The 27,040-nt window shown below is 40.6% G+C and overlaps 1 protein-coding gene across 5 annotated transcripts in view; it reads left to right on the top strand.

Moving 5' to 3' along the window:
- Positions 1-2,782: 2,782 nt before the first annotated feature.
- BIRC6 (baculoviral IAP repeat containing 6) overlaps positions 2,783-27,040 on the top strand; it is a 180,825-nt gene continuing 156,567 nt past the window's right edge. For all 5 annotated transcript variants that reach the window (XM_054063213.1, XM_009570787.2, XM_054063212.1 and 2 more), the window contains exons 1-6: positions 2,783-3,164; positions 18,991-19,172; positions 22,388-22,525; positions 22,919-23,112; positions 24,986-25,097; positions 26,387-26,469. In XM_054063213.1, coding sequence (XP_053919188.1) covers positions 2,933-3,164; positions 18,991-19,172; positions 22,388-22,525; positions 22,919-23,112; positions 24,986-25,097; positions 26,387-26,469 — 941 coding nt within the window. In that variant the 5' untranslated portion in view covers positions 2,783-2,932. The remainder of the gene's footprint in view (positions 3,165-18,990; positions 19,173-22,387; positions 22,526-22,918; positions 23,113-24,985; positions 25,098-26,386; positions 26,470-27,040) is intronic.

Consider the following 27,040-nt stretch of genomic DNA (forward strand, 5'->3'; position numbering starts at 1 on the left):
CTAAAACAACCACACCAGCAGCTTAGTACTTATCTGAAGTGTTTTGTGAGCATTCATACCATGTTCTAACAAACCCCCCCCCCCCAAAAAAAAAAAAAAGTAGCTTGTTGGCTTTGGAATCTTGCATGGTAATCTGATTTTACCCCTTTTTTCATTACTTGTTTCTTTTTTAACAGGAATAGCCAGCTAGTGTTTGAATGCTCAATCCAGACCCTGTGAACAGATGTTTAACTAACATCACCACAAACATCATTTAAGTCACTAGGCTGTTAGAGAGCTATAAGGTTAGTTCCTCTGCGTAGGCATTTGTTTGATGTCCATAATGGATCCTTTGCATCTGAAATGACCATGAATATTCAAAGGATGCAAGAATGTTCTATTTAATCGTCAAATACTTTATCTATACAAATGTTCTGTGAAATTTGTAGCTGCAATTTTAACTGTTCCTTTCCACAGATTTGGCACGTGCAATATGCAATGTAGATAAGCACTTAACATAGTACATATTTTGTACACAACTGCGGATTTGCACCTTTTTAATCTTGGTATCTCTAGGATCACCTTTTGCATATGCCATGCAAGAAAAATGTACAAAGAGCTCTCAAATGGTTCTCATGGTTTGTAATAACTTTGCATTCAACAAACTCATATTTTTAGATGAGGTATATGTGTAAATACAAGATGTATTTTCTAAAAAATTTTGAATTAAACTTGTTTACAGAATGTATGAAGCTCATATTTACTGAATTAAGACACGTCTATATACTTATACATGTCATCAAGCTCTGAGGCTATAAATAAGTTTTTTTGTGATAATAAATATACTACTTCTGTCAAAACTAGAAACTTAAGAGGAGGAAGTTCCCTTTCCACAATGTAACACCTCATTCCAAGGTAGACACGACCATCATGCCTTAATAATGACACATTCTCTTTGGATGATCTTTATGTAGGTCAACTAGACACGTCTGTCTTCCTCTTCTACTCATCGGACATACATTGTTGGTTTGTCAGAAAAGTTATAGGTACTTAAAAAGTACATGAAATTATTCTAATAGAGACAATATCTAGCTTTGGATCTGCTTTGTCACAGCCCTTATTGGTTTTTAATGCTTGAAGCAATAAAGTAAGCTTAAAAGCTGCTTATTTTGCTCTCAGGACAAGTATGATTAGCCTGGGTGGCACACATATCCAGGGGCTTTTGGGTTTTTGTTGTTGGGTTTTTGTTTTGGTTTTTTTTTTACACTGACTTTGTATTTAAATAGTTTTCCTGGTATAGGAGCATGTGTTAATTTGGGTCCTTGTACTAAAAATCCTCTTCTGTAGGAAACCACGTTATATTTGAAAATTCATTGCAAGACCAGCACTAACCTAAAAGCTTTCTCAAATGTTTCAGCAGAATGCGTTACTTAAAGAATGCCTGAAAGTTGTTACCTAGTGGGCAGAAAGGAGAAATCTCAACAATACATATGAATTGATTATATTATTTTTGAAGCACGGTGAATACTGGTCCAGAACAAAACACTTGCATTGGTAGAAGGACTCAATTCCTGTTTTGGGGATGGGGGGTGGGTTTAAAAAAAACAGTAACGGGCAGGACCCACTGCGTATTTACACAAGGACACGGCAGGGACCCCGTCCTCACGGACCGCGTTTAGCCCAAAGGGAACCTGCAGCAGAGCCGCCCTGCGAATCTCTCACTTGGCACCACAGCTGGAGGTACCTTTATTAGAGGAGCTCTCGCATGTCTCCTCGAGTCCAAGTGGAAAACTGGTCTCGGGACCACGGCATGGAAAAATAAAGCCCAAGGCAGAGGTTGACAACTCTCCCGGCCGCTGGGGTTGCTCTGCAGCGAGGGAGGCGCACGCAGATTCCCGGCGCATGCGCAAAGCAACGACGAGGAAGAGAGCGCCTCGCGCATGCGCACAGCAACAAGCAGGGAGCGAGCGCCTGCGCATAGCGATTGGGGGGGCCTCGCCTCGCCTGGGATGCGCACAGCGACTAAAGAGGAAGAGGGCACCACGCCGCCCTCCGCGCATGTGAACAGCGGCCACAGAGAGGCATACGCACAACAAAAGCAAGGGAGGGGGTGCCTAGCCCTCCGCATGCGCACAGCGACCATAAAGGAAGAGGGCGCCTCGCCCCGCATGCGCAAAGCGACCACATGAGGCACCTCGCCCCGCGCGTGCACACACAGACCACAAGGGGCATCTGGCCTTGCGCATGCGCAGAGTGACCAGAGAGCTAGGCGCCTCGCACATGCGCACAGCGGCCTTAGGGAGCAGCCCTCCCCGCGCATGCGCAGAGGCCACACGGGAGGCCAGCATTCCCCTCCACCCCGGGCGCCCCAGAAAGGATGGAGGCGCGTTCCCCCTCCCCCGACTCCCCCAGCATCCCGAGGCGCACGCACAGCCCCGCCCCGCGCGCATGCGCACAAGGGCCACAGAGGAGGTGGAGATCCTAATCCCACTCCCCCTCCCGCCTCAAAGCGCACGCACAGCGGCCACAGCGGAGGCGGGCTCTCCGCCCTGCCCGGGCTGGGCAGGCCCTGCAGGGATTGAAGCAAAGGGCCCGCACACCAGACACATACCCCCTTCGCCTGCTCACGCGCGCATGCGCACGACAGCCGCAGCGGAGACGGGGCGACCCCACCCGCGCTGAAGGAGGGAGGGGGAGGGTGCGCGCGTGCAGCGGAGCTCCGCCCATCACCTCCCCCCTCCCGTCTCCGTGAGGAGCGCCCGTTCCCCCCCGCCGCGGGACAGGCCGGCGGTCGCTTCCGCATCCGGCGCGGTGGTGTCACTTCCGGCTCACGCTGGCGCTCTCCCTTTCCCCCTCTCCCCGGCCCCGGATGGTGGCTGGCGGCGGGCGCAGCGACTGTCACTGAGCGGCTCCCCCCGCGCCTCTTGTCCTGAGGGCGGCGGCAGCCGGGAAGATGGCTGCGGCGGCCTCCTGCTCGGCGGCCGGGCCCGGGCCAGTGTCGGGCGGGCCTGGCTCCTGCGAGTGGCTGCTGCTGCGGGACGGCTGCCTGCGCTGCGACGCCGACGGGCTGTGCAGCCTCTGCTACCACCCGGCGCTCAACGCCATCCTGGCCGTGACCGCGCGCGGCGCCATCAAAGTCATCGACGGCACCTCGGGGGCCACGCTGCAGGCCTCGGCGCTCAACGGTGAGCGCGGGGGCGGCCCCGGGGCAGGGGCTCTCTCCCCTCCGCTAACAGGTGTCGTCGCGGGCGAGGGGGGCTCCGTGGATGTCCCTACCGTGGGAGTGTTTGATGGTTGGATGGGCCTTGAGCAGCCTTGTTTGGGGAGGTGTCCCTGCCCGTGGCAGGAGGTGTGGAACTAGATGATCTTTAGGGTTCCTTCCAACTCCAACCATTCTGCTATTCCCCACATTGTGAGAAGGCCCCGACGGAGAAGAGGCCTCACTCGGCTCAGGCCGATGGTGGCGGGGTTTCCCTTGCCTCTTTTTCATAGAATGGTTTGGGTTGGAAGGTACCTTAAAAATCATAGGATCATAGAATAGTCTGTGTTGGAAGGGACCTTAAAGATCATCTAGTTCCAACCCCCCAGCCATAGGCAGGAAAATCATCCAGTTCCACACCCTCCCCCCCTTTCTTGTTTTCCAAGCCTGAAGGGTTCCTGCTCTTTAGAGCAGAGATACTCCTGTAGGCAGCACTGAGGCGTTTTTCTTCTGTAAAAATGTATTGGCATGGTTATGAAAAGGTTAAATGGGGTTGGTAGGCTGTGATGGGTAGAGCTGTGTTTTTTATTTTGATTTTTCCAGGTGCTCTTGTGGATGACATGATGTTGAACCTTCCAAAGATAAGCTGCTATGCTGGATAGGCATAGTTCTAGATCTTACTGATATGTGATACTGTAGTAAGTTGTTTATTGAGCCTTAGTCTTTGTTTGCTATGAAGGTTTATTTCATAAAAGTGTCATTTGTCTTATAGTTCAGAATTATTAAAGATCAGAATCCTGCATAAAGTTGTTTGATGCCGTGTTTTTGTATATATTTGCATAGTTCTTCACCCTGCTGAGTATCTTGGCTGTCTCTGGTGTTAGTAACAGTATCCCTGCTATTACATTAACGAGGCATGATTCTGTACTGGCTTTGTGGAGGCTAAGACTGAGCTCTGAAGCAACTTTCTTTGTCGCTCATTAGTGTTTTTATACTGTTAATAAGCTAGCTCTGTAGAAAAAGATATGAGTGTCTTTAACAGATTTTGTTCCTCCTTTTGATTATTAATGGTTCTTCAACTGTGGTACTTGTCAGAATATTGATGTGGAGGTGGGGTGGGTAGGGGTGAAGGGGTGATGTAGGGTTATTTGGTATGTTGTGAGACCAGCTCTTGGCACAGAGAGATATGTTTCCTACCAGTTGTGTATTTCCATGTTCAGGTTCTTCTTACAGTTGTGTGTTGCTGATAAGATCTAGCCACTCTGAGTGGTGGTAGTGAAGGGTTCAGTGTTTGACACCTGAACATGGCACAGTAGTGTCAAGAATTGTACGGATATGCCAGGGTAATATGTGTACTTTCACCTTGAAAACCAGCAACTGTATTACAATGTCAAACTGAAGAGAGCAGGACAAAAATTGTTGATTTTGTTCGTAAGTTAAAGTTGGTACACTGTAAACTGTAAAGTTTAAGTGTTTGGGACAATTGAAAAAATGAGTTTTGTGGATTTATTAAGAAACTGTCAGCTGCTTTTGTTGTCAGTCAGTTGTTCTGAAAATGAAGCTCCTGTGTGGCATTGCCTGCTTTGTTCAGAATTCAGATCACTGCTTCTGTAATTCCCTGTCTTTTACCATGGGATCTCCAAAAGTGCTTTTTTTATTAATAATTCAATTTCTTACTTCAAGCTAGTGCCGGAATTTGTGAATTGTTTTTAAATTGTGGATGAAAAGGACATAAATCGAGGGCTTACTTTGTAATTGATTGTCTGTGTAGGAGATGTTTAATTCTCATGGACAGGAAAAAAGTGACCTGTACGTCAGAGCTAAGCTGTTTTTTTACAATTTTCCGTGATAGAATCCTTGCAAGGGATTTGATGTAGTATTTAAAATGCTAACGACAATTGTCCCCTAAATAGCAAGTATTTAAAAATAACTTATTGCTGTGATTCTGTTATGTACATTCAGTCATGTATACTTCCTTTAGTGTCGGTCTTCTCTGTGACAGCATGACTGTCAAAGGTGGATTCTACTTCTCCTCACATGAAACAACAGAATTGCTTACAATCTACCCAAATTTTATCTGTGCAATATAGCTGATAAAATATTACTGGAAGAAAAAAATCTATAACCTTAGTTTATTTTGAAGAAACTTTAATGTCCTTGCAGATTCAGGCTGGCTTGCCTGTTGGTAACCTGGTTCACCTCAGCAATTGGTGTCTGTTGAGGCTGTTAGCAACTGTGTTTGCTCTTGTTCTCTCCCCCCCAACAGCCCTTCTTTGGGAAAAAGAGGAAAAAGGGATTCAGCTGTTTGATGGCTACCCGTTCTGTGCACATGAGCACTTGTAATGTAGGATAGTTGTAGTTGGACACTGTAGACCAACTCAGTCCCTGCTCCCTCCCCTGACATAAATGACAGGTCAAAGGATATTGTTGCTTCAGGGACTTCTGGTGCTATAACTAAAAATAGAGTCCTTAGGAATTAAAACTACTTCTCTTGGGAGACTGCTTGTCCTCTTTGGTAATTGGGGGTGCAGGTCTTTCACCCTGCTAAAAGATTTATGTGGGCAGAAATGCAGTTGCTCATTACCGAAGGAAAAACAAAACAAAGCAGACCTCTCTTTCTAGAAAGCAAAGCAAGAAAAAAGGATTCCTCTTCGGGGGAGGAGGGGAGAAAAGGCAACACCAACAAGCCTCAGTGTTGCTTTTGTTTGCAGTCACGGCAATACATGAAGTTTGAGCTCATTCTCAGTGAAAAGGTTGAACCTGTGGAATACTGAATCTGGTAAAGCATTGGAAGCTGCCTTAGTTAGAATCTTAATGAAGATTACTCTTTGGTTTGTAAAAGAGCAAGACAAAAGATACACAGCCAGAAAACTGTTCAGTTACAGATTGGACCCAAACATTGGACATGATCTCTGGTCTGTGTGCTTCAGTTTCTTTTGTGAACATCATTGGTCTGTTGTGTGTGACAATCCAGGGATTGCTCCTCTTGAGCCCAAACTGTAGGAATCCAGTGGGGATTGTGATTGTTATTATACCCCACTGAATCTTTGTCATATCGGTTTCTTGAAAGTATGTGGTCATTTCTAATCTGTTTCATGTATGGGCACTGCAGGCCTATTCAGGTGGGTCAGGTGGTCATTTGCTGCGGCTCAGAGCATTGCAGTAAATGAGACTATCATTGGTAAGGGGAAAATCGGGTGATCCTTTAACATTAATCTCTGTCTTACCTGGTCATGAGGTTGTCCTTTTTATTCTACTAGGCTTGTTGCATGCATTTCAGAGAGCCAGACTGGGAGTGCAAGGACAGTTCTGATTACTGAATATTATGCATTTATGTGTGTTTGCTAGTAGTGGTTAGTCAGGACTAGTTTTGAATCTGTCACACAAGTCTATCAAGTACGTTGTTTTCATTTAAATATTTGTGTGGTTTCAGTTTAAAGTTGAATACTGGCAGCTGAAAGCATGAATGATTAATCTCCAAATACAGCACTAAGGATGAGCCTTTCCTCTGCTTCAAAAAAGACAAACCAAAGAAGGCAGCCGAAAAACCACAGAAGAATCGAAATAAACTTCCAGATTTACCTCCAGTGACTCTCTTGGTGTTCCTAGAGATCTTAGATTTATCAGTTTTTTCTGTTTATAAATTAAATAAGAAAACTGCTTGAACTAGGAGAATGCTGTAAATCCCAGAGAAGCTTGGCCGGGAACACAGTAAGAAACTCAAATCTACTATCAGGTGGACAGTGACCATCTTGAATGTTTCTGTACGTGTTTCTAGATTAATATGACGTAGCAAACGAGGCTCTGAAGCTATTGCTAAACTGCACATTTTTTCACAGCTAAAGCCTTCTAAATTACTATAGAGGCCCTAGCAGTGGTCAAAAAGCAGAATTCTGGGTTTGCACAGGGAAAGATTTATTCGTTGTACATATGTACCAGTTCCTGTAGGGCAAACAGGCTCTGCCTTTTCAACAGAGGCTCTTAGCTGCTGTTACTCCAACAGAAGAATTTAGAACAAAATAGGTGCCAGCTCAGGAGGTTCACCTGTGGCAACAAGCTCAACACCGTTGTCTGTCTGCCAGCATTCCCCTTTTGGGAAGTCCTATTTGCCTTCAGCTAAATCATTTCAAACCATGGAGAAATGTATCAAAACTTGGAACTCTTATCAAGGGATATCAAGTTCTGGTTTGGGTTTTTTTTTTTTTTATTATTCCTTTCCATGTGATTTATGGAAGCAAAACATGGGAAAAAAAGATTCCCTTTTGCATCTTGGAAGTTACAGAGGGCATGTACACTTCTTGGAATCTCTAGGAAGAAACTGTTGGTATGTGCTGCTATCCAGTTCTAGGCTTGAATTATTTGCAGGCATCAGCAGCAGTTTCAACAGTTTCAAGCTCAATGTCATAATACTACTCAAGTTGTCTTCTTTATTCCTCAAAATTGGGGTGAGTTTCTTCTTGGCTCTTATTTTCATTTGTTCAATTTATGAGACAAAAAAAATGTAGTGAAGGCTGTTGCTGTTAATACAGAACTTTCTCCTCGTTTGCTTTTTCTTCACATGGGAAATATCAACAAATATATAGTGATGTGCTACAGCCCACCTTGGATTTGAGTGTACTTGGGTGGCACTGCTGATCTGGGTAAAATGCTTTTCAAAGAGATCATTCTGTTGATTTATGTGATCTTAAGGTCATTCATGACAAACCTTGAGCACTTGAAAAAACAGAGTAGGAGTATTGTGAGGTATGAATTCAGTGTTTTGTGCCAGTAAAGATTCTAGACCACTGTGTCCTCCATTTCTCTGCTCATTTACTAAGAGTACGTCACATACACCTTCTTACTTGCCATGCATCTTGCCAGCCTGTCAAGATGCCATTAACTGATATTTCCAGGCTCTGTGGAAGCACATCTGAATTATCTTCTGCAGAAGCTAAAATAGAAAGCTCTTCGCATGCATTTAAAGGCGTATTTGCATTACTGTGTTCATTGCAGGGATCCAGAGGTAACAACAGACAGCAACGCAGGCATATGTTACGTTAGCAGGCAAGATAGCACAACATTTTTCATTTTATTGACAGATCAGTCATATCTGGACTGATGGATTCATCACAGCAATAGCAGTGTATTATTAGAGGTTGTGTAGTGCTTTTAGTGTAAGAAATTTCCTTGCCTTCCGCAAATGGACTTTGGAAAAGGTCTTTTGCAGGAAGATGTATCTTGAAATGCTTCTTAATGATCCAAGGCGGAAATTCTGTGCTCTGCACCATGGATTTGAACTTTGACTTGCTGCCCAATTCCATCTCACAGGTAGTTAAGGTATTTCTCACTGATACGAAGTATCCTTAGGAAAATATTGATTTTCCACCTCAGTGCTGATTGTGATCCAGCTTTGGTCAAGACAGCTTTTAATATGCTTATGTGATGAACCCTTAAGCCGAGGTCCTAGTCATATTGTGTACTGTATTATAAAAAATGTAGGAGAAACTTGGTAGAAATCTGTTCTGATAGAGACAATCAATTAGATAATTTCAAGAACGTTATGGAAGAAAGCAAGTAAATCTCTGTTGGATTTCAAGTAGTGGAAATGTGGAGAACATTTTCGTTTGGATTGTCCAGCCTGGTGATCTTTAGAAGCCCCGATCTTTTTACTCTTCTGAACATTGTGCTAATCAGTGGTTTAAGTCTCGCGTGCCGTCCTGTCCTAAAATTGGCCATTTCTAGCAGCCTGCCATAATGTTAGCTGGCTCAGTAGAACCCCTTTTCTGAGTCTTTAGTTCTTTTGTTTATAACAGTATTTTTGTGGTTGCTGTTACTTGAGCAACCATAACTTGAGCTTCAGTGAAATACAACATCCAGGGTTTTATAAAACAAGACTATAAGTAAAATTTGCCCTAGAATGAAGATTCACCTTAATTGTTTCTCTCAAGCTTTTAATAATGATTATGATTTTTTTTTTTTTGTATCGTCTTAATCTGTTATTTCCGGTTTTCTTTCCAAGTTACTTTCAAATCAGGGAACAAAGCTGTCTATCCTTGCTGTTATAAGGGTTCTTTAATTCTCCCTGAACTGTGTGATGTCTTTCAAAAATGCTTCTTAAGCTGTCTTGGAGATGGAAATAAGGCTTACAACCATGTGAACTCTCAGACTGCTAAACTCAAAAGTTGTCTATCCTAGGTCACGTTATGAGATAGCTTGTTGTGTGCCGCCTGTTCCAGTAGCAGCGGGAGCTGCTCATAATTTTTTTTTTATTTTTAAATAAAAAATTTACATGTGGATCAGTTCACTTTCCTGGTGGTTCTTAAGTGATGCCTTGCTATTGCTCTCTGTCTGTTTAAAAAGCTATCCTTTAAATACTTAATGTTCTCTTAATTACAATGGCTGCTTGCAGTCACCAGTTGAGTGCTTAAGTTCAAGAAAGAACAGCTGTTGCCCTCAGTTCTTCCATTTGTGAAATATATGTGGATACCAACACTTGCAGCGGCTTCTGGTTTCTGTGGACTTGAATATTGGATTGCGTATTGGTCCAATTCCTTTGCTGCCTTGTCTTTGGGAAGAGCATCAGGATTTGGTAAGGCCCCAATGCACGCTGCTAGTCAAAAAATAGACATGAAGTCTGGTTTGTGAAAAACTCTTATTTTGAAGATTTGCATGTATGTTAGAGGAAAGAGCACTCCGCAGGTAAGGGTGATGCTCAGAAACTGAGGGAGAAAAAGCAGCTTTTGTTTTACAGCCTGGGTTAAAAGTGTAAAATTATGGAAAAAATAACTTGCCTGTCATAGAAATGTAAACACCGTTACATTTAAAATTTTCTTGAGGTATTTGCTAGGGCTGTTCGGTGAGTATTTTATTGATAGTTTTTTTAATGTGTGACTTAAATTCCCTCCTCTCATCAGTTAAGTAGTCTTGAAAATTAGTAGCACTAGTGAAAAATCAAAGCCAGTCTCAAGTGCTGGTTAATGAAGGCTTGCATAGCATACAGTCTGTTGGCAGTTCTTCAGTCCACTGAATAGTGTGTGGAGGAAAAACTATTTGATCCACTGCACTTCCCTCTCCTGACCTCTCATCTGAGCTTTTGGCAGCTGTAGGAGAAGTTTGATATATTTGTTTTACTGGGCCACAGGATACAGAGGCTCAATAATGAAAAACTCCTTATGGAAAGGAAGAACTGTGAGGGTGAGGGATGGGACTCAGAACTAGGATGGAGTGACTGAATGGTGTTGGGGTAAGAGTTAGAAAGGGTTAGGAGAGTAGTAAGTTGCTTCCCATTATCCATAGAAGGAGCCTGGCGAGACCAGTCTTACAAGACTTAACTTAGCTTTTCTGAATACTAACCTGATCACCTTCTATGACAAAATCACTCAACTACTGGATGGGGGAAAGGCTGTGGATGTAGTCTTCTTGGACTTCAGTAAAGCCTTTGGCACAGTTTCTCACAGCATTCTGCTTAGGAAACTGTCAGCCTCTGGCTTGGATGGACGCACACTCTCCTGGGTTGAAAACTGGTTGGATGGCCGGGCCCAGAGAGTGGTGGTCAATGGAGTTAACTCCAGCTGGAGACCAGTCACAAGTGGAGTTCCTCAGGGCTCAGTACTGGGTCCAGCTCTGTTCAATGTCTTTATCAATGACCTGGATGAAGGCATTGAGTGCACCCTCCGCAGGTTTGCAGATGACACTAAGCTGGGAGGAAGATCTGCTGGAGGGTAGGGAGGCTCTGCAAAGGGATCTGAACAGGCTGGACTGCTGGGCCGAGACCAATGGGATGAGGTTTAACAAGGCCAAATGCCGTGTCCTGCACTTGGGGCACAACAACCCTATGCAGCGCTACAGACTGGGGGAAGAATGACTGGAGAGCTGCACGGAAGAGAAGGACCTGGGGGTGCTGGTTGACAGCCGACTGAACATGAGCCAGCAGTGTGCCCAGGTGGCCAAGAAGGCCAACGGCATCTTGGCTTGTATAAGAAATGGCATCACCAGCAGGTCCAGGGAGGTGATTCTCCCTCTGTAATCGGCACTGGTGAGACCGCACCTCAAATACTGTGTTCAGTTCTGGACCCCTCACCACAAGAAGGATGTTGAGGCTCTGGAGCATGTCCAGAGAAGAGCAACGAAGCTGGTGAAGGGGCTGGAGAACAAGTCTTATGAGGAGCGGCTGAGAGAGCTGGGGTTGTTTAGCCTTGAGAAGAGGAGGCTGAGGGGAGACCTTATTACTCTCTACAACTACCTGAAAGGAGGTTGTGGAGAGGAGGGAGCTGGCCTCTTGTCCCAAGTGACAGGGGACAGGACAAGAGGGAATGGCCTGAAGCTCCGTCAGGGGAGGTTCAGGTTGGATATCAGAAAAAAATTCTTCACAGTAAGAGTCATTGGGTACTGGAACAGGCTGCCCAGGGAGGTGGTCGAGTCGCCTTCCCTGGAGGTGTTTAAGGAACGGGTGGATGAAGTGCTGAGGGACATGGTTTAGGGAGTGTTAGGAATGGTTGGACTCGATGATCCAATGGGTCCTTTCCAACCTTGTGGTTCTGTGAATGTCTCCTTTCAGTGACAGATCTAAAGTTAAAATTGTAGTCACCAGCTTCAAATATTCCTATGCTGCAAATAGGGGTCTCAAATGTACAATGTTCTTCAATTTTGCTAGCTTTTCTAAAGAATTTGAAAAGGCATGCTAAAGAGTAGTTTCACTTTTAAATGTAACATAAATGTGAATGCATCTAGCCTATTCTACTTCAGCACTCCCGCATAGAAGAGGTTATTAGGAGAATGTGAGAATGCATTTAATTAATTTGAAGTGCTCTTAAGAATTTAGTGGAGTTGGAGGCTGGTGTACTAGGCTCCAAACTGACTCATAATGCCAGAATGGGACCTTGGAGTTGTTCTAAAAATATGAAATACCAGCTAAACTCTCAGTAGTTATCGTATAAGCAGTTACTAGAGCAGCTGTTGAGAACCCAACTGAGAATATAGTCCATTCAATGCATTCATGTGTGCAATTTTGGTATTTCCATCTCAGAAAGATTATACTAGAAGGTTAAGGTGTGGCATGGCTTATGTATGTGAGACAGTATTTAACCTGAAAAAGATGATGGTAGGAAGGTAAGAGAGTGAGAGGGGTTTGCAAAATTCTGCATCTGTGAAAAATGTAAATTGGGAGTTAGTTGTCTCTTCTAATACAAGAGCTGAGGACATCAAAAGAAGTAACTGTGAGAAACAGTAGGATATGGAGCTCCTGGCTACAGAACATTGTGATTGCTAGATATTTGTGGGATTACGGCAGTGGTGGACAAACTGTGGAATGTGGAATGGAAGAACAGCCTACCAAAGGTCATTTATATAAGAAATTACTTTTGGCTCAGAAGGTCCGTGAGCACAAATTAGCAAGGGCTAGGCATGTTACAGGAAAGTATTGTTGCATACACACCCTTCTTGAATTCTTCACTAACTACTTGTTTTGGACCACTGTCTCGGATAAAACATTGTGTTATGTGCATTTTCCTGTGATCCAGTATGGGTGCTTCTACATTTGAGGTTGTATTTCCTTAAATTAATGTCAAAAAGAGAAAGACGGGCAGTAGCTCAGTGGTCTAACATAGCTGTTGAAATACTGCTCCTGTAATGGAAGACTGCTGTTGGATTTCTTCCTAAACCTAAACCCTTTTTTTTCAGCAGACTAAACAAGCCCAGTTATCTTAGTGTTTTTTTCACGCATTATATGCTTCAGCCTTCTGATGTCTTAGTACCCTTCATAGGACTCTTGTTTATGTGCTAGTATCTCAGATGGAGGACCAAAGCCAGACATGGTGGACATGGTGTTCTGGATGTGGGCGCAGAATTGATGAGTAGAGGAGAGTAGTCTTTTGCCCTGATTTACTGCCTGTGTGCTAAGTTTTCTCCTGTGAGGATGCATTGCCGCCTCTTGTTCAGCCTGTCCATCAGGATCCTCAGATTCTTTGTGTTGACTTGCCACCTAGATAGTTGGTCCTCAACTTCTGTTGATGTATGCAGTTATATTTCCTACCAGATGTAAGACCTTGCATTTGTCTTTATTGAACTTCAGAAGGTTTGTGTCAAGCCATTTCTCTGGCTTTTTTGAGATCTTTTTAAAAGGCAGCCCAACCATTTAATGCATCAGCTGCCCTTGGTTGCCGTGCATTTGATGTCAGCCAAGGCCTAGCTAAAGGTGCAGTCTATCCCATCGTCCAGGCCATTGATGAAGACAGTAAACCTTATCAAGCTTTGTTGAATGCCACTTATAACAGGCTGCCAGGTTGAATCATTAACTACTAACTTTGAGCATGACAGTCTAGCTAGTTTTGCGTTTAGCTTGTAGCCCACCCATCTGTTTTTGAGAACTTGTCTCTTCTCCCGGCTTGATATTTTGGAAGCTCTTTATAAAATTGAGACTGGGGGAGGTGGGAAGCTAAACCATTTCCTGCCAAACAGTCTTGGAGTTTAAAAAATGCCATAACTGGAGATGGTTTCTCCTGTTAAAAAGACTGCAGGATATCCAATGGGTGAACTCAGATGCTCTAGCCACTTTACTGACAAAGAGGAACTAGTAGTAAAATTTCATCTGGCGAAGGCTTTTTGTTGTGAAATGCTGTGATGGGAATTGCTCTTGAAGAACAGGAACTTCCTGTTACTGAGCTGTGAAGTACTGCTTGTCTGTCTCTGGTTCTGGGTGGATATTGTGTACAATCTGTCTGTCTGCAATTTGTGAAATATATTTTTCACAAATTTTTAAACATAGTTTTTGCTTTGAGAAAAAAAATGAGGAATACACTATCTTCTGTGAGGTGTTTGCAGGAGAATTGGCAGAGACTTCAATTCTTACAATTTACCTGAATTTGTGGGGAAGATTGTAGAATACCTTGTGAAGTCTTTCATAATTTGTTCTCGGATGTAATAGTATAAGGCTCAGAGAGGAGTTGCGTTCTGTACAGCATACAAGGTGACAGTACTGTTAGATACACAGAGATCTGAAACAACATGAAGAGCGTGGGCACAAAGAGCTCATCAGTGTCTTCCCGCTGATTCAGTCTCGGTATGAGTCGGTAGAGTGGAAGAGGATGCCGTGGCTGCAAAGTTAGTGAGACATGAACTGCCTTGATCTCAGTGGGTTTTTGATTGTGTTCCTTTTAAGTGTTAATGTTAGCTTCTGTTAGCTGTTGCTTGATCAGGCACATCTAGTTAATATTCATGTGGCAGTCTCCACTACTTTGGCCCAGATAATGCATCTTCCTACTCTACTCTAAGAAGAGTTATTAAAACCAGCTATCGTATAATAAAACTGATACTGAAACAATTCTTTCCTGATTGTTGCTAAAGGAAAAGATAAACTGTACATCACAGGTCTTTTTCTTGAGTAACTAAATCCAGTTTTGGCAAATAGGGCACTTTGTAATGTTAAGTTGGGTATTTCTGCCTCTTTTAATATTCTTGCTGTTTGGAGAATATTTTTAATTTTCTTTCCTGTTCCAGCTCCAAACGTGTTTTCACTTTATTCAGTCGTTTGGACTGCTCTTCCAGGTGACGTTGCAAATGGAGGTTTGTGCATAGAGTGAAATCTAGAAGAGAAGATATTGCTTGTGTATAGTTGGTTTAAGCCCGTCTACTTAATTTGTCTAAAATAGCAACTTGAACTTGATTTCATCCAATTGATTTCTTTCCATCCTTTCCTCAAGTCTTGAGTGTGCTTTTGTTTTGGGAGAGACCTGTGGAGTGGCTTAATGGTGGCAGCAGTGCACTTTGCTGAGGTGGTGTTTTGGAGGAAATAAAGGGCTGGGGCTGCACCTGGCAGATAAAACTTTACTGCTGAAGATGTAGAGGACCAGAACAGGAAGAACAAAAGAGGATCTGTAACTGATAAATTCGGTAATGAGGAGCAGTCATGCCCTGGTTGGGCCATGCCTTAGCCACCTTCTTGTTACTGTGTCCTCAGATACTCATAACCACCATGTCAAATAGCTACCTGCAAATATAGCAACTTAAGACACCACATTCAACTTTAGGCAGTTGTTTTGGTTTTTTTTTTTTTTTCATTTGTACTGTAGAACTGCCTCAGACTGCAAATGTGCTTGTGTTGGTGGAATTGTGTTACTGAGGTAGCATGCAATGAGGTGTTATGCTTGCTAACTGTATTTTTCAGTGGGTTTTATGATTAGATGAAATGGTAGCCATAGGGAAGGCATCTGCCTTGCAACAAATGAGAACAACTGATCTGTATGGTTTTTTAAATGCCAGATGCATGTAGAAAGTGTGTGAGAAGTTGCTGAGCAATGATCTGGCAAGAGGCGTTTTTGTATCTAATGGGTAGTTCTGCTCTCTGCTGACCTGACCTCTAGAAGGAGAATTTCACAAGTCATAGTACCATGAGTGATAATATTTCCTTAACTTGAAGGTTTACAGCCGCATTTCACAATAGAGAGGGGAAAATTTATAATATTTTATTTTTAATTCTAACACTAATACTATCTTAAGGACTTCTGCAGTTGTATTATTCCCTTCTCTTGTGATTTTGGATTATTGCTTTTTAGAAAGCTTGATGTTCAGATTTAATGGTACAAAGTTAATACAATAGATGGGACTTTTGATCTCCTGAAACTTTATACATTTAGCTTCCCATGATTGCAATACCTTTAAATGAGCACTGAGATATTGTTTGGATAGTCTGGTTTAAATTGGAAGTGCAAAAACTGGTATCAGTGCACATAATGTAGTTGCATTTATGGATGTCCCTTTAGACATTTGATTGGTCTTGGATCTTAGCATTATGGAATTAGTGCTATAATGCATGTATTTACCACTCTCACTTTATAGCTGCAGATAAGTGTTTGTTTACTCTAATTTAGAAACTGCTTGCATTTTTTTTGCCTGCTGTCATTGGAAGCTTCCTGTCAAGAGAGTTACTGACTTGATGATATGTTTTAATGCCACTTCTGGGTAGCACTTTTCAAGGTGAATTAACTTTTTTTCCATTACTAGGAAAGATCAAAGGTGTTACTACTGACATTAACCTACATCTTTTCATAGTGGTGGCTATGCATATTCAAGTGACAGCCACTTTCTCTTAGCTTCAACCTCAAAGCTTTAAAGCTTATCTATACCGGAGAAATGGAGGCAAGTTTTTTCATTCTTATGCTAGTTGAAATGGAAGGCTAATTCTCTAATTAGTTTGGTTCATCTTAATGTCTGCAGACGAGAGGGCGCAATAGATGCTGCTTAGACTGTCATGCGTTCTCTAAACAAGTTTGTTTTCTGTAATATTTTTTTGTAGGTCAGATTTTGATTACAGGAAATTGCTGATTTCTTGTTCTATACTGTTCAAAACAAAGAAGGCAGAGGGCGAATGTTCCTTTTCTCAAATTCTTCATTTCTGCAATCTGATGTTTATAAGCTTTTAAGTCTTCATATTGCTAGTTCTAAGGTTATCAGAGGTGAGATACCATAATGTAGTATGCTCCTGAGCTTGCAATTCTAGCATGCCAGCAGCCTGCCAGGTTTCCTTACAGGAACTGACAAAAGACTTAATGACTTTTGTGAGTTGTTTTTTTTTCAGTCTTAGACAGATAAGCCGGACATACTGGGAAAAGCTACCATCCACTTGTCCCAAGATTGAAAAGCAAAATTGTTAAAGTTTGTATGACTATTTCTCTTTCCACCACCAAAAATAAATTACAGCTGAAGGAATTGGGTTTAAAAGGGGAACAACGGTTGGGTTTTGATGATCTGGCTTAAGCCATAAGGTGACTCTATGTGAAACTTTTGAACTGTAAATAACTTTCTAGAGATATTGTGGCCAAAGTCAGTCTGTCAATGTAACCAACCAAAATATTAACCAGCACAGGGAGAATCACAGCTGTTAGGTAGTATATTTCTTGTGCTGTAGTTGCAACTTTTTGGTTTGTTTCTTAACAGACCAGCTGTATTATGTTGATTAGACAAATTATCTACCTCATTAGTGAGCATCACTGGCCTCTAAAAATTTGGACTACTTACACAGAGCATATTTGTTAGCCATTTGGTGGTTTAGCTATGAGGTTTGACTAACTTCACTAGAGAAATATAATTAAGAATGGTCTAGCTCCTACAGACTGCTGAACTGCTAGTCATAGGGAATAAGCATATTCCTGTGCTTGGCAGCGTGTAAGGAAAGTGCACGAGAAAGTGTTCACGGTGTTGGCAGTGCCAGAAAGGTGAGCTGCTTTTCCCATTTTCTCTGGGAAGGAGGAGGAGAGAAGAAAGTGAGCATCCTGTATGACGCATCACTCGGAACACACTGAATAGGCTGCAAGCACCATGTGAATTTACTGAGGTTTCTATTTTATCTCTTATTTGCATAAGAGTTTCCAGTACATTGTTCAAACTGATACTTTTGAAGACATTAAAACTTGTATTTGAATTTTTGTCAACTATTTTCCTGTAGAATGACTTGCTTCCTTGCCTGCAGCTGTGTTGTCTGTAGAAAGTCTTGTGTGAGGAACTCCAGTGTATTGGCAGAAATGGTTTGAAGCTAGTTGATTTGCCATTCAGAGGACCCTTTTTTCGTTGGGCTAGGACAAATGACTTCGCAACTATCAAGTGATTCCAGGGCTCTTGAAGTGTTTCTGACTGTTATAGCAATGATTACAATTGCAGTATACTTCATGCAGTCAAAGGCGTATGTCCTATATTTTGAGAGAATATGAGTCATTGTTTCTAAAATTTTGGTGAGAAGGGCAGCTGACAGCTATTCTTGACCTGAATTTTTGAGAGAATGTGCTACTAATGCAGTGTGGTTGGATTGATGTGCCCTATATTTGGAGAAATTTTCATTTCCATTTGACTGTATCAAAGTGACAAGGCAACAGAATTATGTAGCTGTCTTTACCTGGATGCTTCATCTGTGTGCTAGCTACCTAAATTGTGATTTTATTTTTTTTTAATTATTCATAATAGAAACAGTATCCAGTGTCTGAGGAAAGAGGAGAAGAGGGATGGGACTTGATTAATGCAAAGTTTAATGAAACTTGTTCCTGTGCAGCAAGTTGAGATCTATGTTGACGATGCGACGATTTCAGCTTTGATCTTCGGATGACGTGTCCATGTACTTACAACGTACATACAGAATGTGGCAACAGCTTACACTTTCCATGTAGAAGGCAAATTGCATTAATTAACAGCCTATTACATGGATTTAGTTTTACAATCTATCCAGCCTTAGACATGTAATAATGTCAAGTAACATTAAACATTTCTGAGGATAATATCCATTGCCACAGCTTTTTTTTGTTTATCTGCTGACAGTCGTCCTCCACCCTTGACAAACTTCACTAGCCTGTTACTGACATCAGGAGTGCAGGGCTGAGCAGAAAAGAAGCTACCTTAGTGTCTCAAGAAGCACATGTAGCATTTGCATGTTATATGCTGTACTTAGCTTTCAGAAGTTTGAATCTTGATTTGCTTGGTGAAATGGTGTTAGTCAGCCTTAATGGTAGTTTAGAAATTTTGTCTTAATTTAAAGTACATCAGCCATCTACATTAAGCCTGAAAACAGCAGTTTAGGCCTCCTGGTAGGAGCAGGATTTGAATGATGTCTTCCATTGTAAGAGTAAAATGGTTGTAGTTGTTGATGGGATGTTTAGATTTGGGATTTTTTTTTTCTTTAACATAGGAAATACAAAAGTTTGGGGAAAGTTGTAGTAGCTGAAAAGATTGGGTTTTATCATTTATTTTACAAGAAGTAAAGATTTTGCTGAAGTGTTACGTTACTTTCTGGAACAGTATTAAAGGTCTTCTATAAAAGCTGTTTTCTAATTGTATCTTGGTTTTTGTCTTTATAGCTAAACCAGGTGGACGGGTGAAATGTCAGTATATTTCTGCTGTGGATAAAGTGATCTTTGTGGATGATTATGCAGTAGGATGTAGGAAGGATCTCAATGGCATCTTACTGTTAGACACAGCTCTGCAAACACCTGTTTCAAAACAAGAGGACGTGGTTCAGCTTGAATTGCCAGTTACAGAGGTAAGATGTGGAGAGAGTGAGGGAAGAGTATGTAAGTAAGTGACAGAAATACTGAAACCAGGCATTTGATGCTTGGTTTCTTCTGTGGTATTAACAGCATGGAATGGAAAAGTTTCTTGCTTATTAGCTGATGCCGGGAAACAGCTTTTTGCTGTTGTCTGTATCTCAAACAAATAAGAGCTTCCCTCATCAAGAGAATTTTATTTCGGCTGAAAAAATGTTTTAGTGACCAGTAATAAGGGCTCATTTCCAGAGGTCTGTCAGCACTTACGTATGGAATCTATATGCACTTCCAGAAGTCAGTCTGGGCTGCTAGGCATCCTTGAATTTTTTTGTTTCAGACTTTCAGGGTAAAAGACAATTAAAATAAACTAATATAGTGTTTCTACATGTGAAGAATAAATGCTGGAATCTGACTTTTCTAGCTAGGTCAGTTGGCCAAATGAAAGACTTTTTTCCTTGCAAACCTGGCTTCCCTTTTGTGTTTGGACTACCACAGCTGCAGCAGGATTCCTCCTGGTTCGAGACATTATAACCAAGCTTTCAGTATCACCTCTCTGTTTATAATCATTTTTGCCAAGAATGTAACACTTACTATTTTGTTGCATTGTCTTACTTTCACCTAGCATAGCATTCACCTGGTGATGTGTCACCTACATTCTTATTTTCAAATGTTGCCTAATACCAGATAGCTAACAATTTCTTCTGTTCTAAGGCACTTGGTGGGGAGGAAAGTAGCCCCCACCTTAGTAGTGGTCATGAAGTAATAGACCCAGTTTTAATTACAAGTGAGATTAATTATTTGTTTGGCAAAAGTTGAGTTGGAGTTGTTCAGCCTGGAGAAGGGAAGGCTCTGAGGAGACCGTATAGTGGCCTTCCAGTACCTGAAGGGGGCCTACAAGAAAGCCAGGGAGGAATTTTCTACAAGGGCATGTAGTGACAGGATGAAGGGGAATGTCTTTAAATTTGAATGGGGAATATTTAGATTAGATATTGGGAAGAAATTCTTCCTATGAGAGTGGTGAGGCACTGGCACAGGTTGCCCAGGGAAGCTGTGGATGTGTTCAAGGCCAGGCTGGATGAGGCTTTGAGCAACTTCATCTGGTGTGAAGTGTCCTTTCCCATGGCAGGGGGATTGGAGCGGGATGATCTTTAAGGTCCCTTCCAACCCAAAGCATAGAACATCTCCTAATGGTAATATTTCAAACACTGCTTACAGTCACAAAACCAAAGCTGGACTACTAGATCCACATTCTGAGTCTTTAAAGCATTCTGAGAAAAAAGCACTTGCCACTCATATCTGTGAAAAATAAATTTATATTGAATGGTCCACCACCAACAAAAACTTATCCTGAGCATCGATTTAAAATATTTATGTGCTCATGGAGTACTGATTAATAAGTGCTTATTATGAACCAAGAATCTATGAGGTTTTTAACTACTTGTCATGAGTAGAACTAACAGTAGTAAAAAGTTGCTACGTAGAGGTCTCCAAAAGGAGCTTTTCAGATTCTTCAGGCTTTCTGCCAGTGGCATAATTTTTACAGCCTTTATGGGTAACTACAAAAATCTTGGCATGTGTGGCTGAGTGTGGAAAGACTGACAGAGGTCACCATTTACTTTCATGAAAGTTTTGCTGTCACTGGTTTGCATTCTCACGTGGTTTAATACAACCAGTGTTGTGTGTCAGTTTTAGCTAAAAATTCTTTGGTTCTAAAAAGTTTACAGATCCTTATTTCAAGGTGAAAATAGAATGCTTCTCTGTAAAGGTCATTCCTGTAGAACAGAAGTTGGAAAATATTTGCAGTACAGTAGGAACAGATTGGAGGAGTTCATGGCCAAATCAATGAGGTGGAAGGAAGACCATTAGCAATTTCCAGTTCTTACTTCTAGTTTTAGGGAGGAGAAAGGTCTCAGAAAAGTTTTAGTAAATATTAAGCAAATATCATACAAAAACATCAGTCCACCTCTTTCATCATAGCGAGGTCAACAGACTTTATTTTTGGTTTGTCTCTAGAACTTCTCTGCCAACTTTTGCACTTAAATTAAGTGGTCTTTTTATATGATCTGCTGGTAATGCTGTGCATCTTTATTCATTTCTGATCAGCAGCATTTACAAGTTATGATGCAGCCTCTCTGCTGTTTTTACTTCCCTATAGAACACTGTAAATTTTATGATCTTCCACAGTCTTTTCTGTCATCTGCAAGAGAGTTGAAGTACAAGATGCCACAAGAATTGTAATTGTCTTTTTATTGAAATATGAGAAACGAACACAGCCTTAGCTAAGGGGCTGATTTGCCTTATTTTGTCTCTCTTCCTTTGAACTGCCCAAGGATGTAACAAAGTGCCCATTCTGTTTGGAGCAGTTTGTAGCTGTTTAAAGGACTGGCTGGCCATTACCCTTTGGAAATACTTCTCTGTGTTTGTAATCTGCAAGATTTCGTATAACATTTTTCAGATGTTAGCCCACCTAACAACAGATGTAGAATACTCTGTGCTTTGCATATAAAGAGTACTTTTAAATCTGTCTCCCAACTTAATGTTGACAGATAAGATGGACAAGTTAGAAACAGATGGGACTTGGAAGAAAAAAAGTCTATAAATGGATATTTGTAGTTGTCTTTTCTAGACGTATTATTTCTGAGTCTTTAAGAATTTCTAGATTCTGAACTAGCCTGTTTTTTTCTGCTTCATTTTTCACATTTGTCATAGCACTGTTTTAAGTAATTCATCTCTAACTTTGTTGCAACGTTGTTTTTCTTATTATTGTCCACTTTTTTTAAAATGCAAAGCTAGTCAGAAAAATGTCAAGACTTTATTCTTGCTCTTGCTTTTTGTCCCTAAAGCTGAAGAAATCCTTTTGAAGGAGAAGCATTGAGTAACAGATGTCACCTTTCTGCTTGGCTTTAATATATATTCTTTTTTACTTGTTTATATGACTGATTTGTTTAATATTTGGTAATATTGCCTTTCAGGGAACTTGTAGTAATTACTGTCACTATTAAACTGCCAAAGTTTATCCGTTGATTGACCTACAAAGGAAATTTTGAGTCTGCTTACTCAGCTCTGGGTCTTTTGTGGTAATTATGCTGGTATATTATACGATAAAGTAGGGTAGGACAAATTACATTTCCTGGAGTAATTAAACAGGTGTAATTTTTGTCTGTAGTTATTCAGCATGGATGCTGACTTCTCTTGCACATCTGCATTTCAGGCTCAGCAGCTGTTATCTGCTTGCATAGAGAAAGTAGATGTTTCTAGCACAGAGGGATATGACTTATTCATCACACAACTGAAGGATGGTTTAAAAAATACCTCACATGAAACAGCAGCAAATCATAAAGTTGCAAAGGTGAGAATTTCTTTATGTACTATCTAACATGGATTCCGAAGTCTAATTTCCTTGGCTACCATTATTGATGCATGCAAAATTCTTGACCTACTGTGGTGTATTTTGTTTGAAGAGGATGGAATGTATAATGTGTTCCTTAGTTCTTCTGTGTGAAGCTTTACTTGTTGAAAGAGCAAATGAGGTTAGTTTCTTGCTGATAAACCCAACTGAGCTTAAAAAATGAAGCTACTGACTTGCATTATGTCTATGTTGCTTTTGTCTGTCTCTTCTTGTATCATTTCTTGAAGTCAAGAGAGGGTGCAGGATGTACATTTATTTTTGCTTTCATGATCTATTTGTATTTAGATGTTACAATTTTAAAATATAAACTAGGCACTTTTTTTCTTAATTTAGTGGGCAACAGTTACGTTCCACCTTCCTCATCATGTTTTGAAGTCTGTCGCCAGTGCCATTGTAAATGAACTCAAGAAGATAAATCAAAATATTGCTGCCTTACCTGTAGCATCCTCTGTGATGGATAGGTTATCTTACCTCTTACCCAGCGCACGCCCAGAACTTGGTGTTGGACCTGGTCGATCTGTGGACAGGTATATAAATAAGTGATGAATTTGACCCCTTTTTTGCATCAGAATTAGCTTTTAGATTATTTGATTTGCTAAAGGAGGTCCTATTTTGTAGTTACTTGCTCTTGCACATATCGCGAATCAGCTGCTTAATGCACAACACACTGTACATATCACTCAACTTGGAGAAACCTTTATGGGTGCCAAAAGATTGTTTTGTTTGGATTCTGACTGTAATAGCAGGCAAACTGAATTTAATTTGCTCTAAAGCCAAACATACACTTTCAGAAACGTAATGATATCAGCCCTAAATATATAGATCCCTAGGTGGTATTGAAGTGCATTAATGTGATATGTTCACTCAGGCTTTACTGTTGATCATGTCTGATTATGGGCTTTATCTGAACTGTCGTACGCGTATGAGTAGTTACATAAATTACTGTCTTTACTCAACCTAGTACTGAAACCTTACTGAGGCTGCACTGTTGAGATGTTAAGAAAATGCATAGCTTTAGGAGTGTGCATATAACTCTTTTGAAAGAAAAATAAGTGCTGCGTTTGCAAACATGGATAGAGTATACACACTGTATACTGTATCATGAAGTCAATTCCTTTTCCTTCATACTTGAAAGTTATGCCTATGTTTTGTGTTTTAGAAGTTTAGGAAGTTGTTACCTTTGTAGAGTATCTACGTGCTACTTCGGTACTCTCTAGTCACCTGCTGTGTGTTTGGGATCAGACTGGGGTCAGTCACTGATCAAAGTGATGATGTGTAAGCAAGTAACTCATTATTTTAACTTTCATAAGCCAAGCCTAGTTAGAATACTGATAAATCGTCTAAGTCTATATATTATTTCCTTCTTGAAAGTTTCTATACAAATATTAGTTTCTTACAGCTCATGTAATTTAATAAAATTGATTTAATCTCTTACTTCCCCTCCCTAAGCCTCCAGGTCTACCTGTATCTCTATTGTATTTTTTATTAGAGCACTCAAATCTGTCTCTTAAGCTGGTATAATGTCAAGTTAAGTGAGCCCTTATGTGGATGCTGCAAGAATAGTTTACTTACTTGGTAGGAAATGTTTAATATATCCCTTCTTTTATACGACAGCAAAAGAACTCCTGATACTGTGGGACAGAAACAAGAAGTGAGATACTTTTCCTTCTAGTAGCACTAGTTCTTGGGATGATACCAGAGAACAAACTTCTGGCAAGAAAACAGAAAAGCTGATAGTTGTTTCTTTTGTACTACTTCAGATGAGGGGCATGCACTGAGAGAAGGTTGAAGAGAGGAGCTTCTTTTCTTTGTATATGTTGAATTGCAGAGGAGTTTATATTTTGTTATTTAGTTTATAGTTTTTCTATGTTATAGTATGCAGTGAATGACAGATGTTGGGGCAGGTTGTACCATGTATTCAGTTAAGCCTTAAGTATCATTTTGGAGTTTTTTTAAAATATGCATATTCATATCTGTTCAGCTAATAAACCCAAAATTTTACAATAGTTGTCATGCTAAAAAAAACCTCACCAAACTCTAGCAATTCTGTTGGGCTAGATTCTGCATCATCTCTAAATGCAGAGTAGCTTTGGATATCTAATGCTTTTCTCAGTTAAGCTTCCACAGAGACTATTTGGTCTATTTTATTAATCTTGCTTTTAAGGCGTGTAGGTTGTTGTATTGCTTTTGCTCTTCTGTTGAGGATGTACTTTAGGCACTGAAGTGAGAGAACTTTATTAGTTTTCAGTAATTGTTAATTATAGTTATAGAAAAATTATATTTAAAATTATCTGTAGTATTTCTTATTGTTTCTAAAGCATTGAAAATATATCAAAAATACTTTGCTTTTTTAATTCTAAGTGGCAGTTTGGGGTAATGTAGAATTTTTCACCTTTCTAGGTCTTTGATGTATAGTGAAGCTAACAGACGGGAGACGTTCACTTCATGGCCTCACGTGGGTTATAGGTGGGCACAGCCAGATCCTATGGCTCAAGCTGGGTTCTATCACCAGGTAAAAAGTTTAGTTGTTCTTAGCATTTGTCCCCTATGTGAAGGTTTGGAGAGGTGGGGGGAAAATATATTTTTCTAAGTGGATTCCTTCAAATGATGAAAAAACCATGACAAAAGTTTGTGTCTTTTCTTTTTTAAATTTTCAGGGTTTTTCCATGTCTTGAGGCTGCTGCTTTTTCTTTTTGTACTGATTGCAGCAAATACTGTTCTGAACTTTATCGTGTAAAACACTTAAGTATCAAATTGGTCCAAGATAAACAACAGGAATAAAGATGAAGTTGATTGTTACATAAAGTCTCTCTTTCTCCTTGTTAGGTTGTGGAGTAAATATCCTTACTTTTTATAAGTAAAGCAAATAAGCAATAAGTTTGACATCAGATTACTCTAACCATACTTTCCTAGTGGGACTTAGACTGTGTTGTAACAAACAGTGGTCCTACATCACATTACTAGTTTATTAATCTTAGTGAATAAGTACAACCTCAACATTTTATTCTACTACTTTTGTTTATTTCCATTTTTCTTTCTCTGAAATTATTTCTACTATAAAAAAATATTTATAGTATAGGTTTACATAATAATGACTGGGCAGCAGGTATCATTGACATCAGTATTGTCTGCCTCATTATGTCAACTGCAAAGAGACATACAAAGAGAGGTACAAATGGATAAGATTTGGGAGGATTCCTTAAGCTGGTTCAGGAGGAGAAATGCGGGGCATTCATGTGTTAGAATTGCATCTGCATATTCCCAAGCATCTCTTAGTGTGGTTTTTGAAGTGTAGTTTTGAAAATGCTAATTTTTAAGGAAAATTTCCTTCTTCTTTCACTTCAGCCAGTAACAACTCTTCTTTGCAGAGGGGTACTATAGAATCCTTTATATTCCAGAAGATTGAAGGCATAATAGGAAATATTTGTTTAACCTGTGTTTTTTCCAAACGTGCAGATGTACAAGTTATTCTGTTGAGATTCTAAACTTCTTAAACCTTTTAAGCTTTTCCCAAAGTAAAAAAGTCATAGCATAGCGTGGAGTTCTGCTCTATCCGTGGGGTTTATCCAGTGACTTGCACAGGTGTTGCTTCTGAATATCTTCTAGAGTAATGTTGTATATCTTTTTTTTTTTTAATGTGGAATACTGCTGCTTGATAGTATGTAGTTTGTCTCCTTTTATATGTTTGATGTGATGCTTTGCTATGCTGCTAGAAGAAGGAGAGGACTTGATCACCTAGTTAGTGTTCTATACTATATAGCTATATAAATTTCAAGTGTGTTTTCTTTTTTTTTTTCATAGCCTGCTTCATCAGGAGATGACAGAGCTATGTGCTTTACCTGTAGTGTGTGTTTGGTATGTTGGGAACCTACAGATGAACCCTGGTAAGTTTAGTGATGTTTAGAGTAGACTAATTTTGTGCTGAAGAGGTAGAAATCTTGGTAGGACAAAGATCAGCATTGTCTCCATAGGATTTCTGGTGAGTTTAGGGAGTGTCACCGACAAGAATGGATTTACAGAATAATTCCACGGGACAAATCACAAAATAATTCCCTGTTACTATATCAAATTTCTGTATAGTACTGAACTTAAGAAATTGTAGTTTTATTTCTTAATTCTGGTTTGCTATTTCCTGTCAAATTGTTCCATGACAAAAATGACAGGCAACATTTCTTTGCAAGGGTCTAAGCTCAGTCTCTGTATAATTGTGACTAGAACATCTCTTTATAAGTTCTTAAACTGCAACGGCTACACAGTGCGTTTCTGCCTTCTAGGTGATCTTTGCAAGATTCGTTGTTAATTTCCTGAATCAGCTAAAATTTTGCATTGTGACGGAAATGCCAGACGTTAATTGAATTTATAATTGTTCTTAATATACTTTTTGTCTTCATTATTTGGTAGTTTAAAATCATTGTTTGAACACATCAGATTCCTGACTTGCTGGAAACTTTCCTT

The sequence above is a fragment of the Cuculus canorus genome, chromosome 3 (genome assembly GCF_017976375.1).
Source record: "Cuculus canorus isolate bCucCan1 chromosome 3, bCucCan1.pri, whole genome shotgun sequence".
In the NCBI taxonomy this organism is placed as follows: domain Eukaryota; kingdom Metazoa; phylum Chordata; class Aves; order Cuculiformes; family Cuculidae; genus Cuculus; species Cuculus canorus.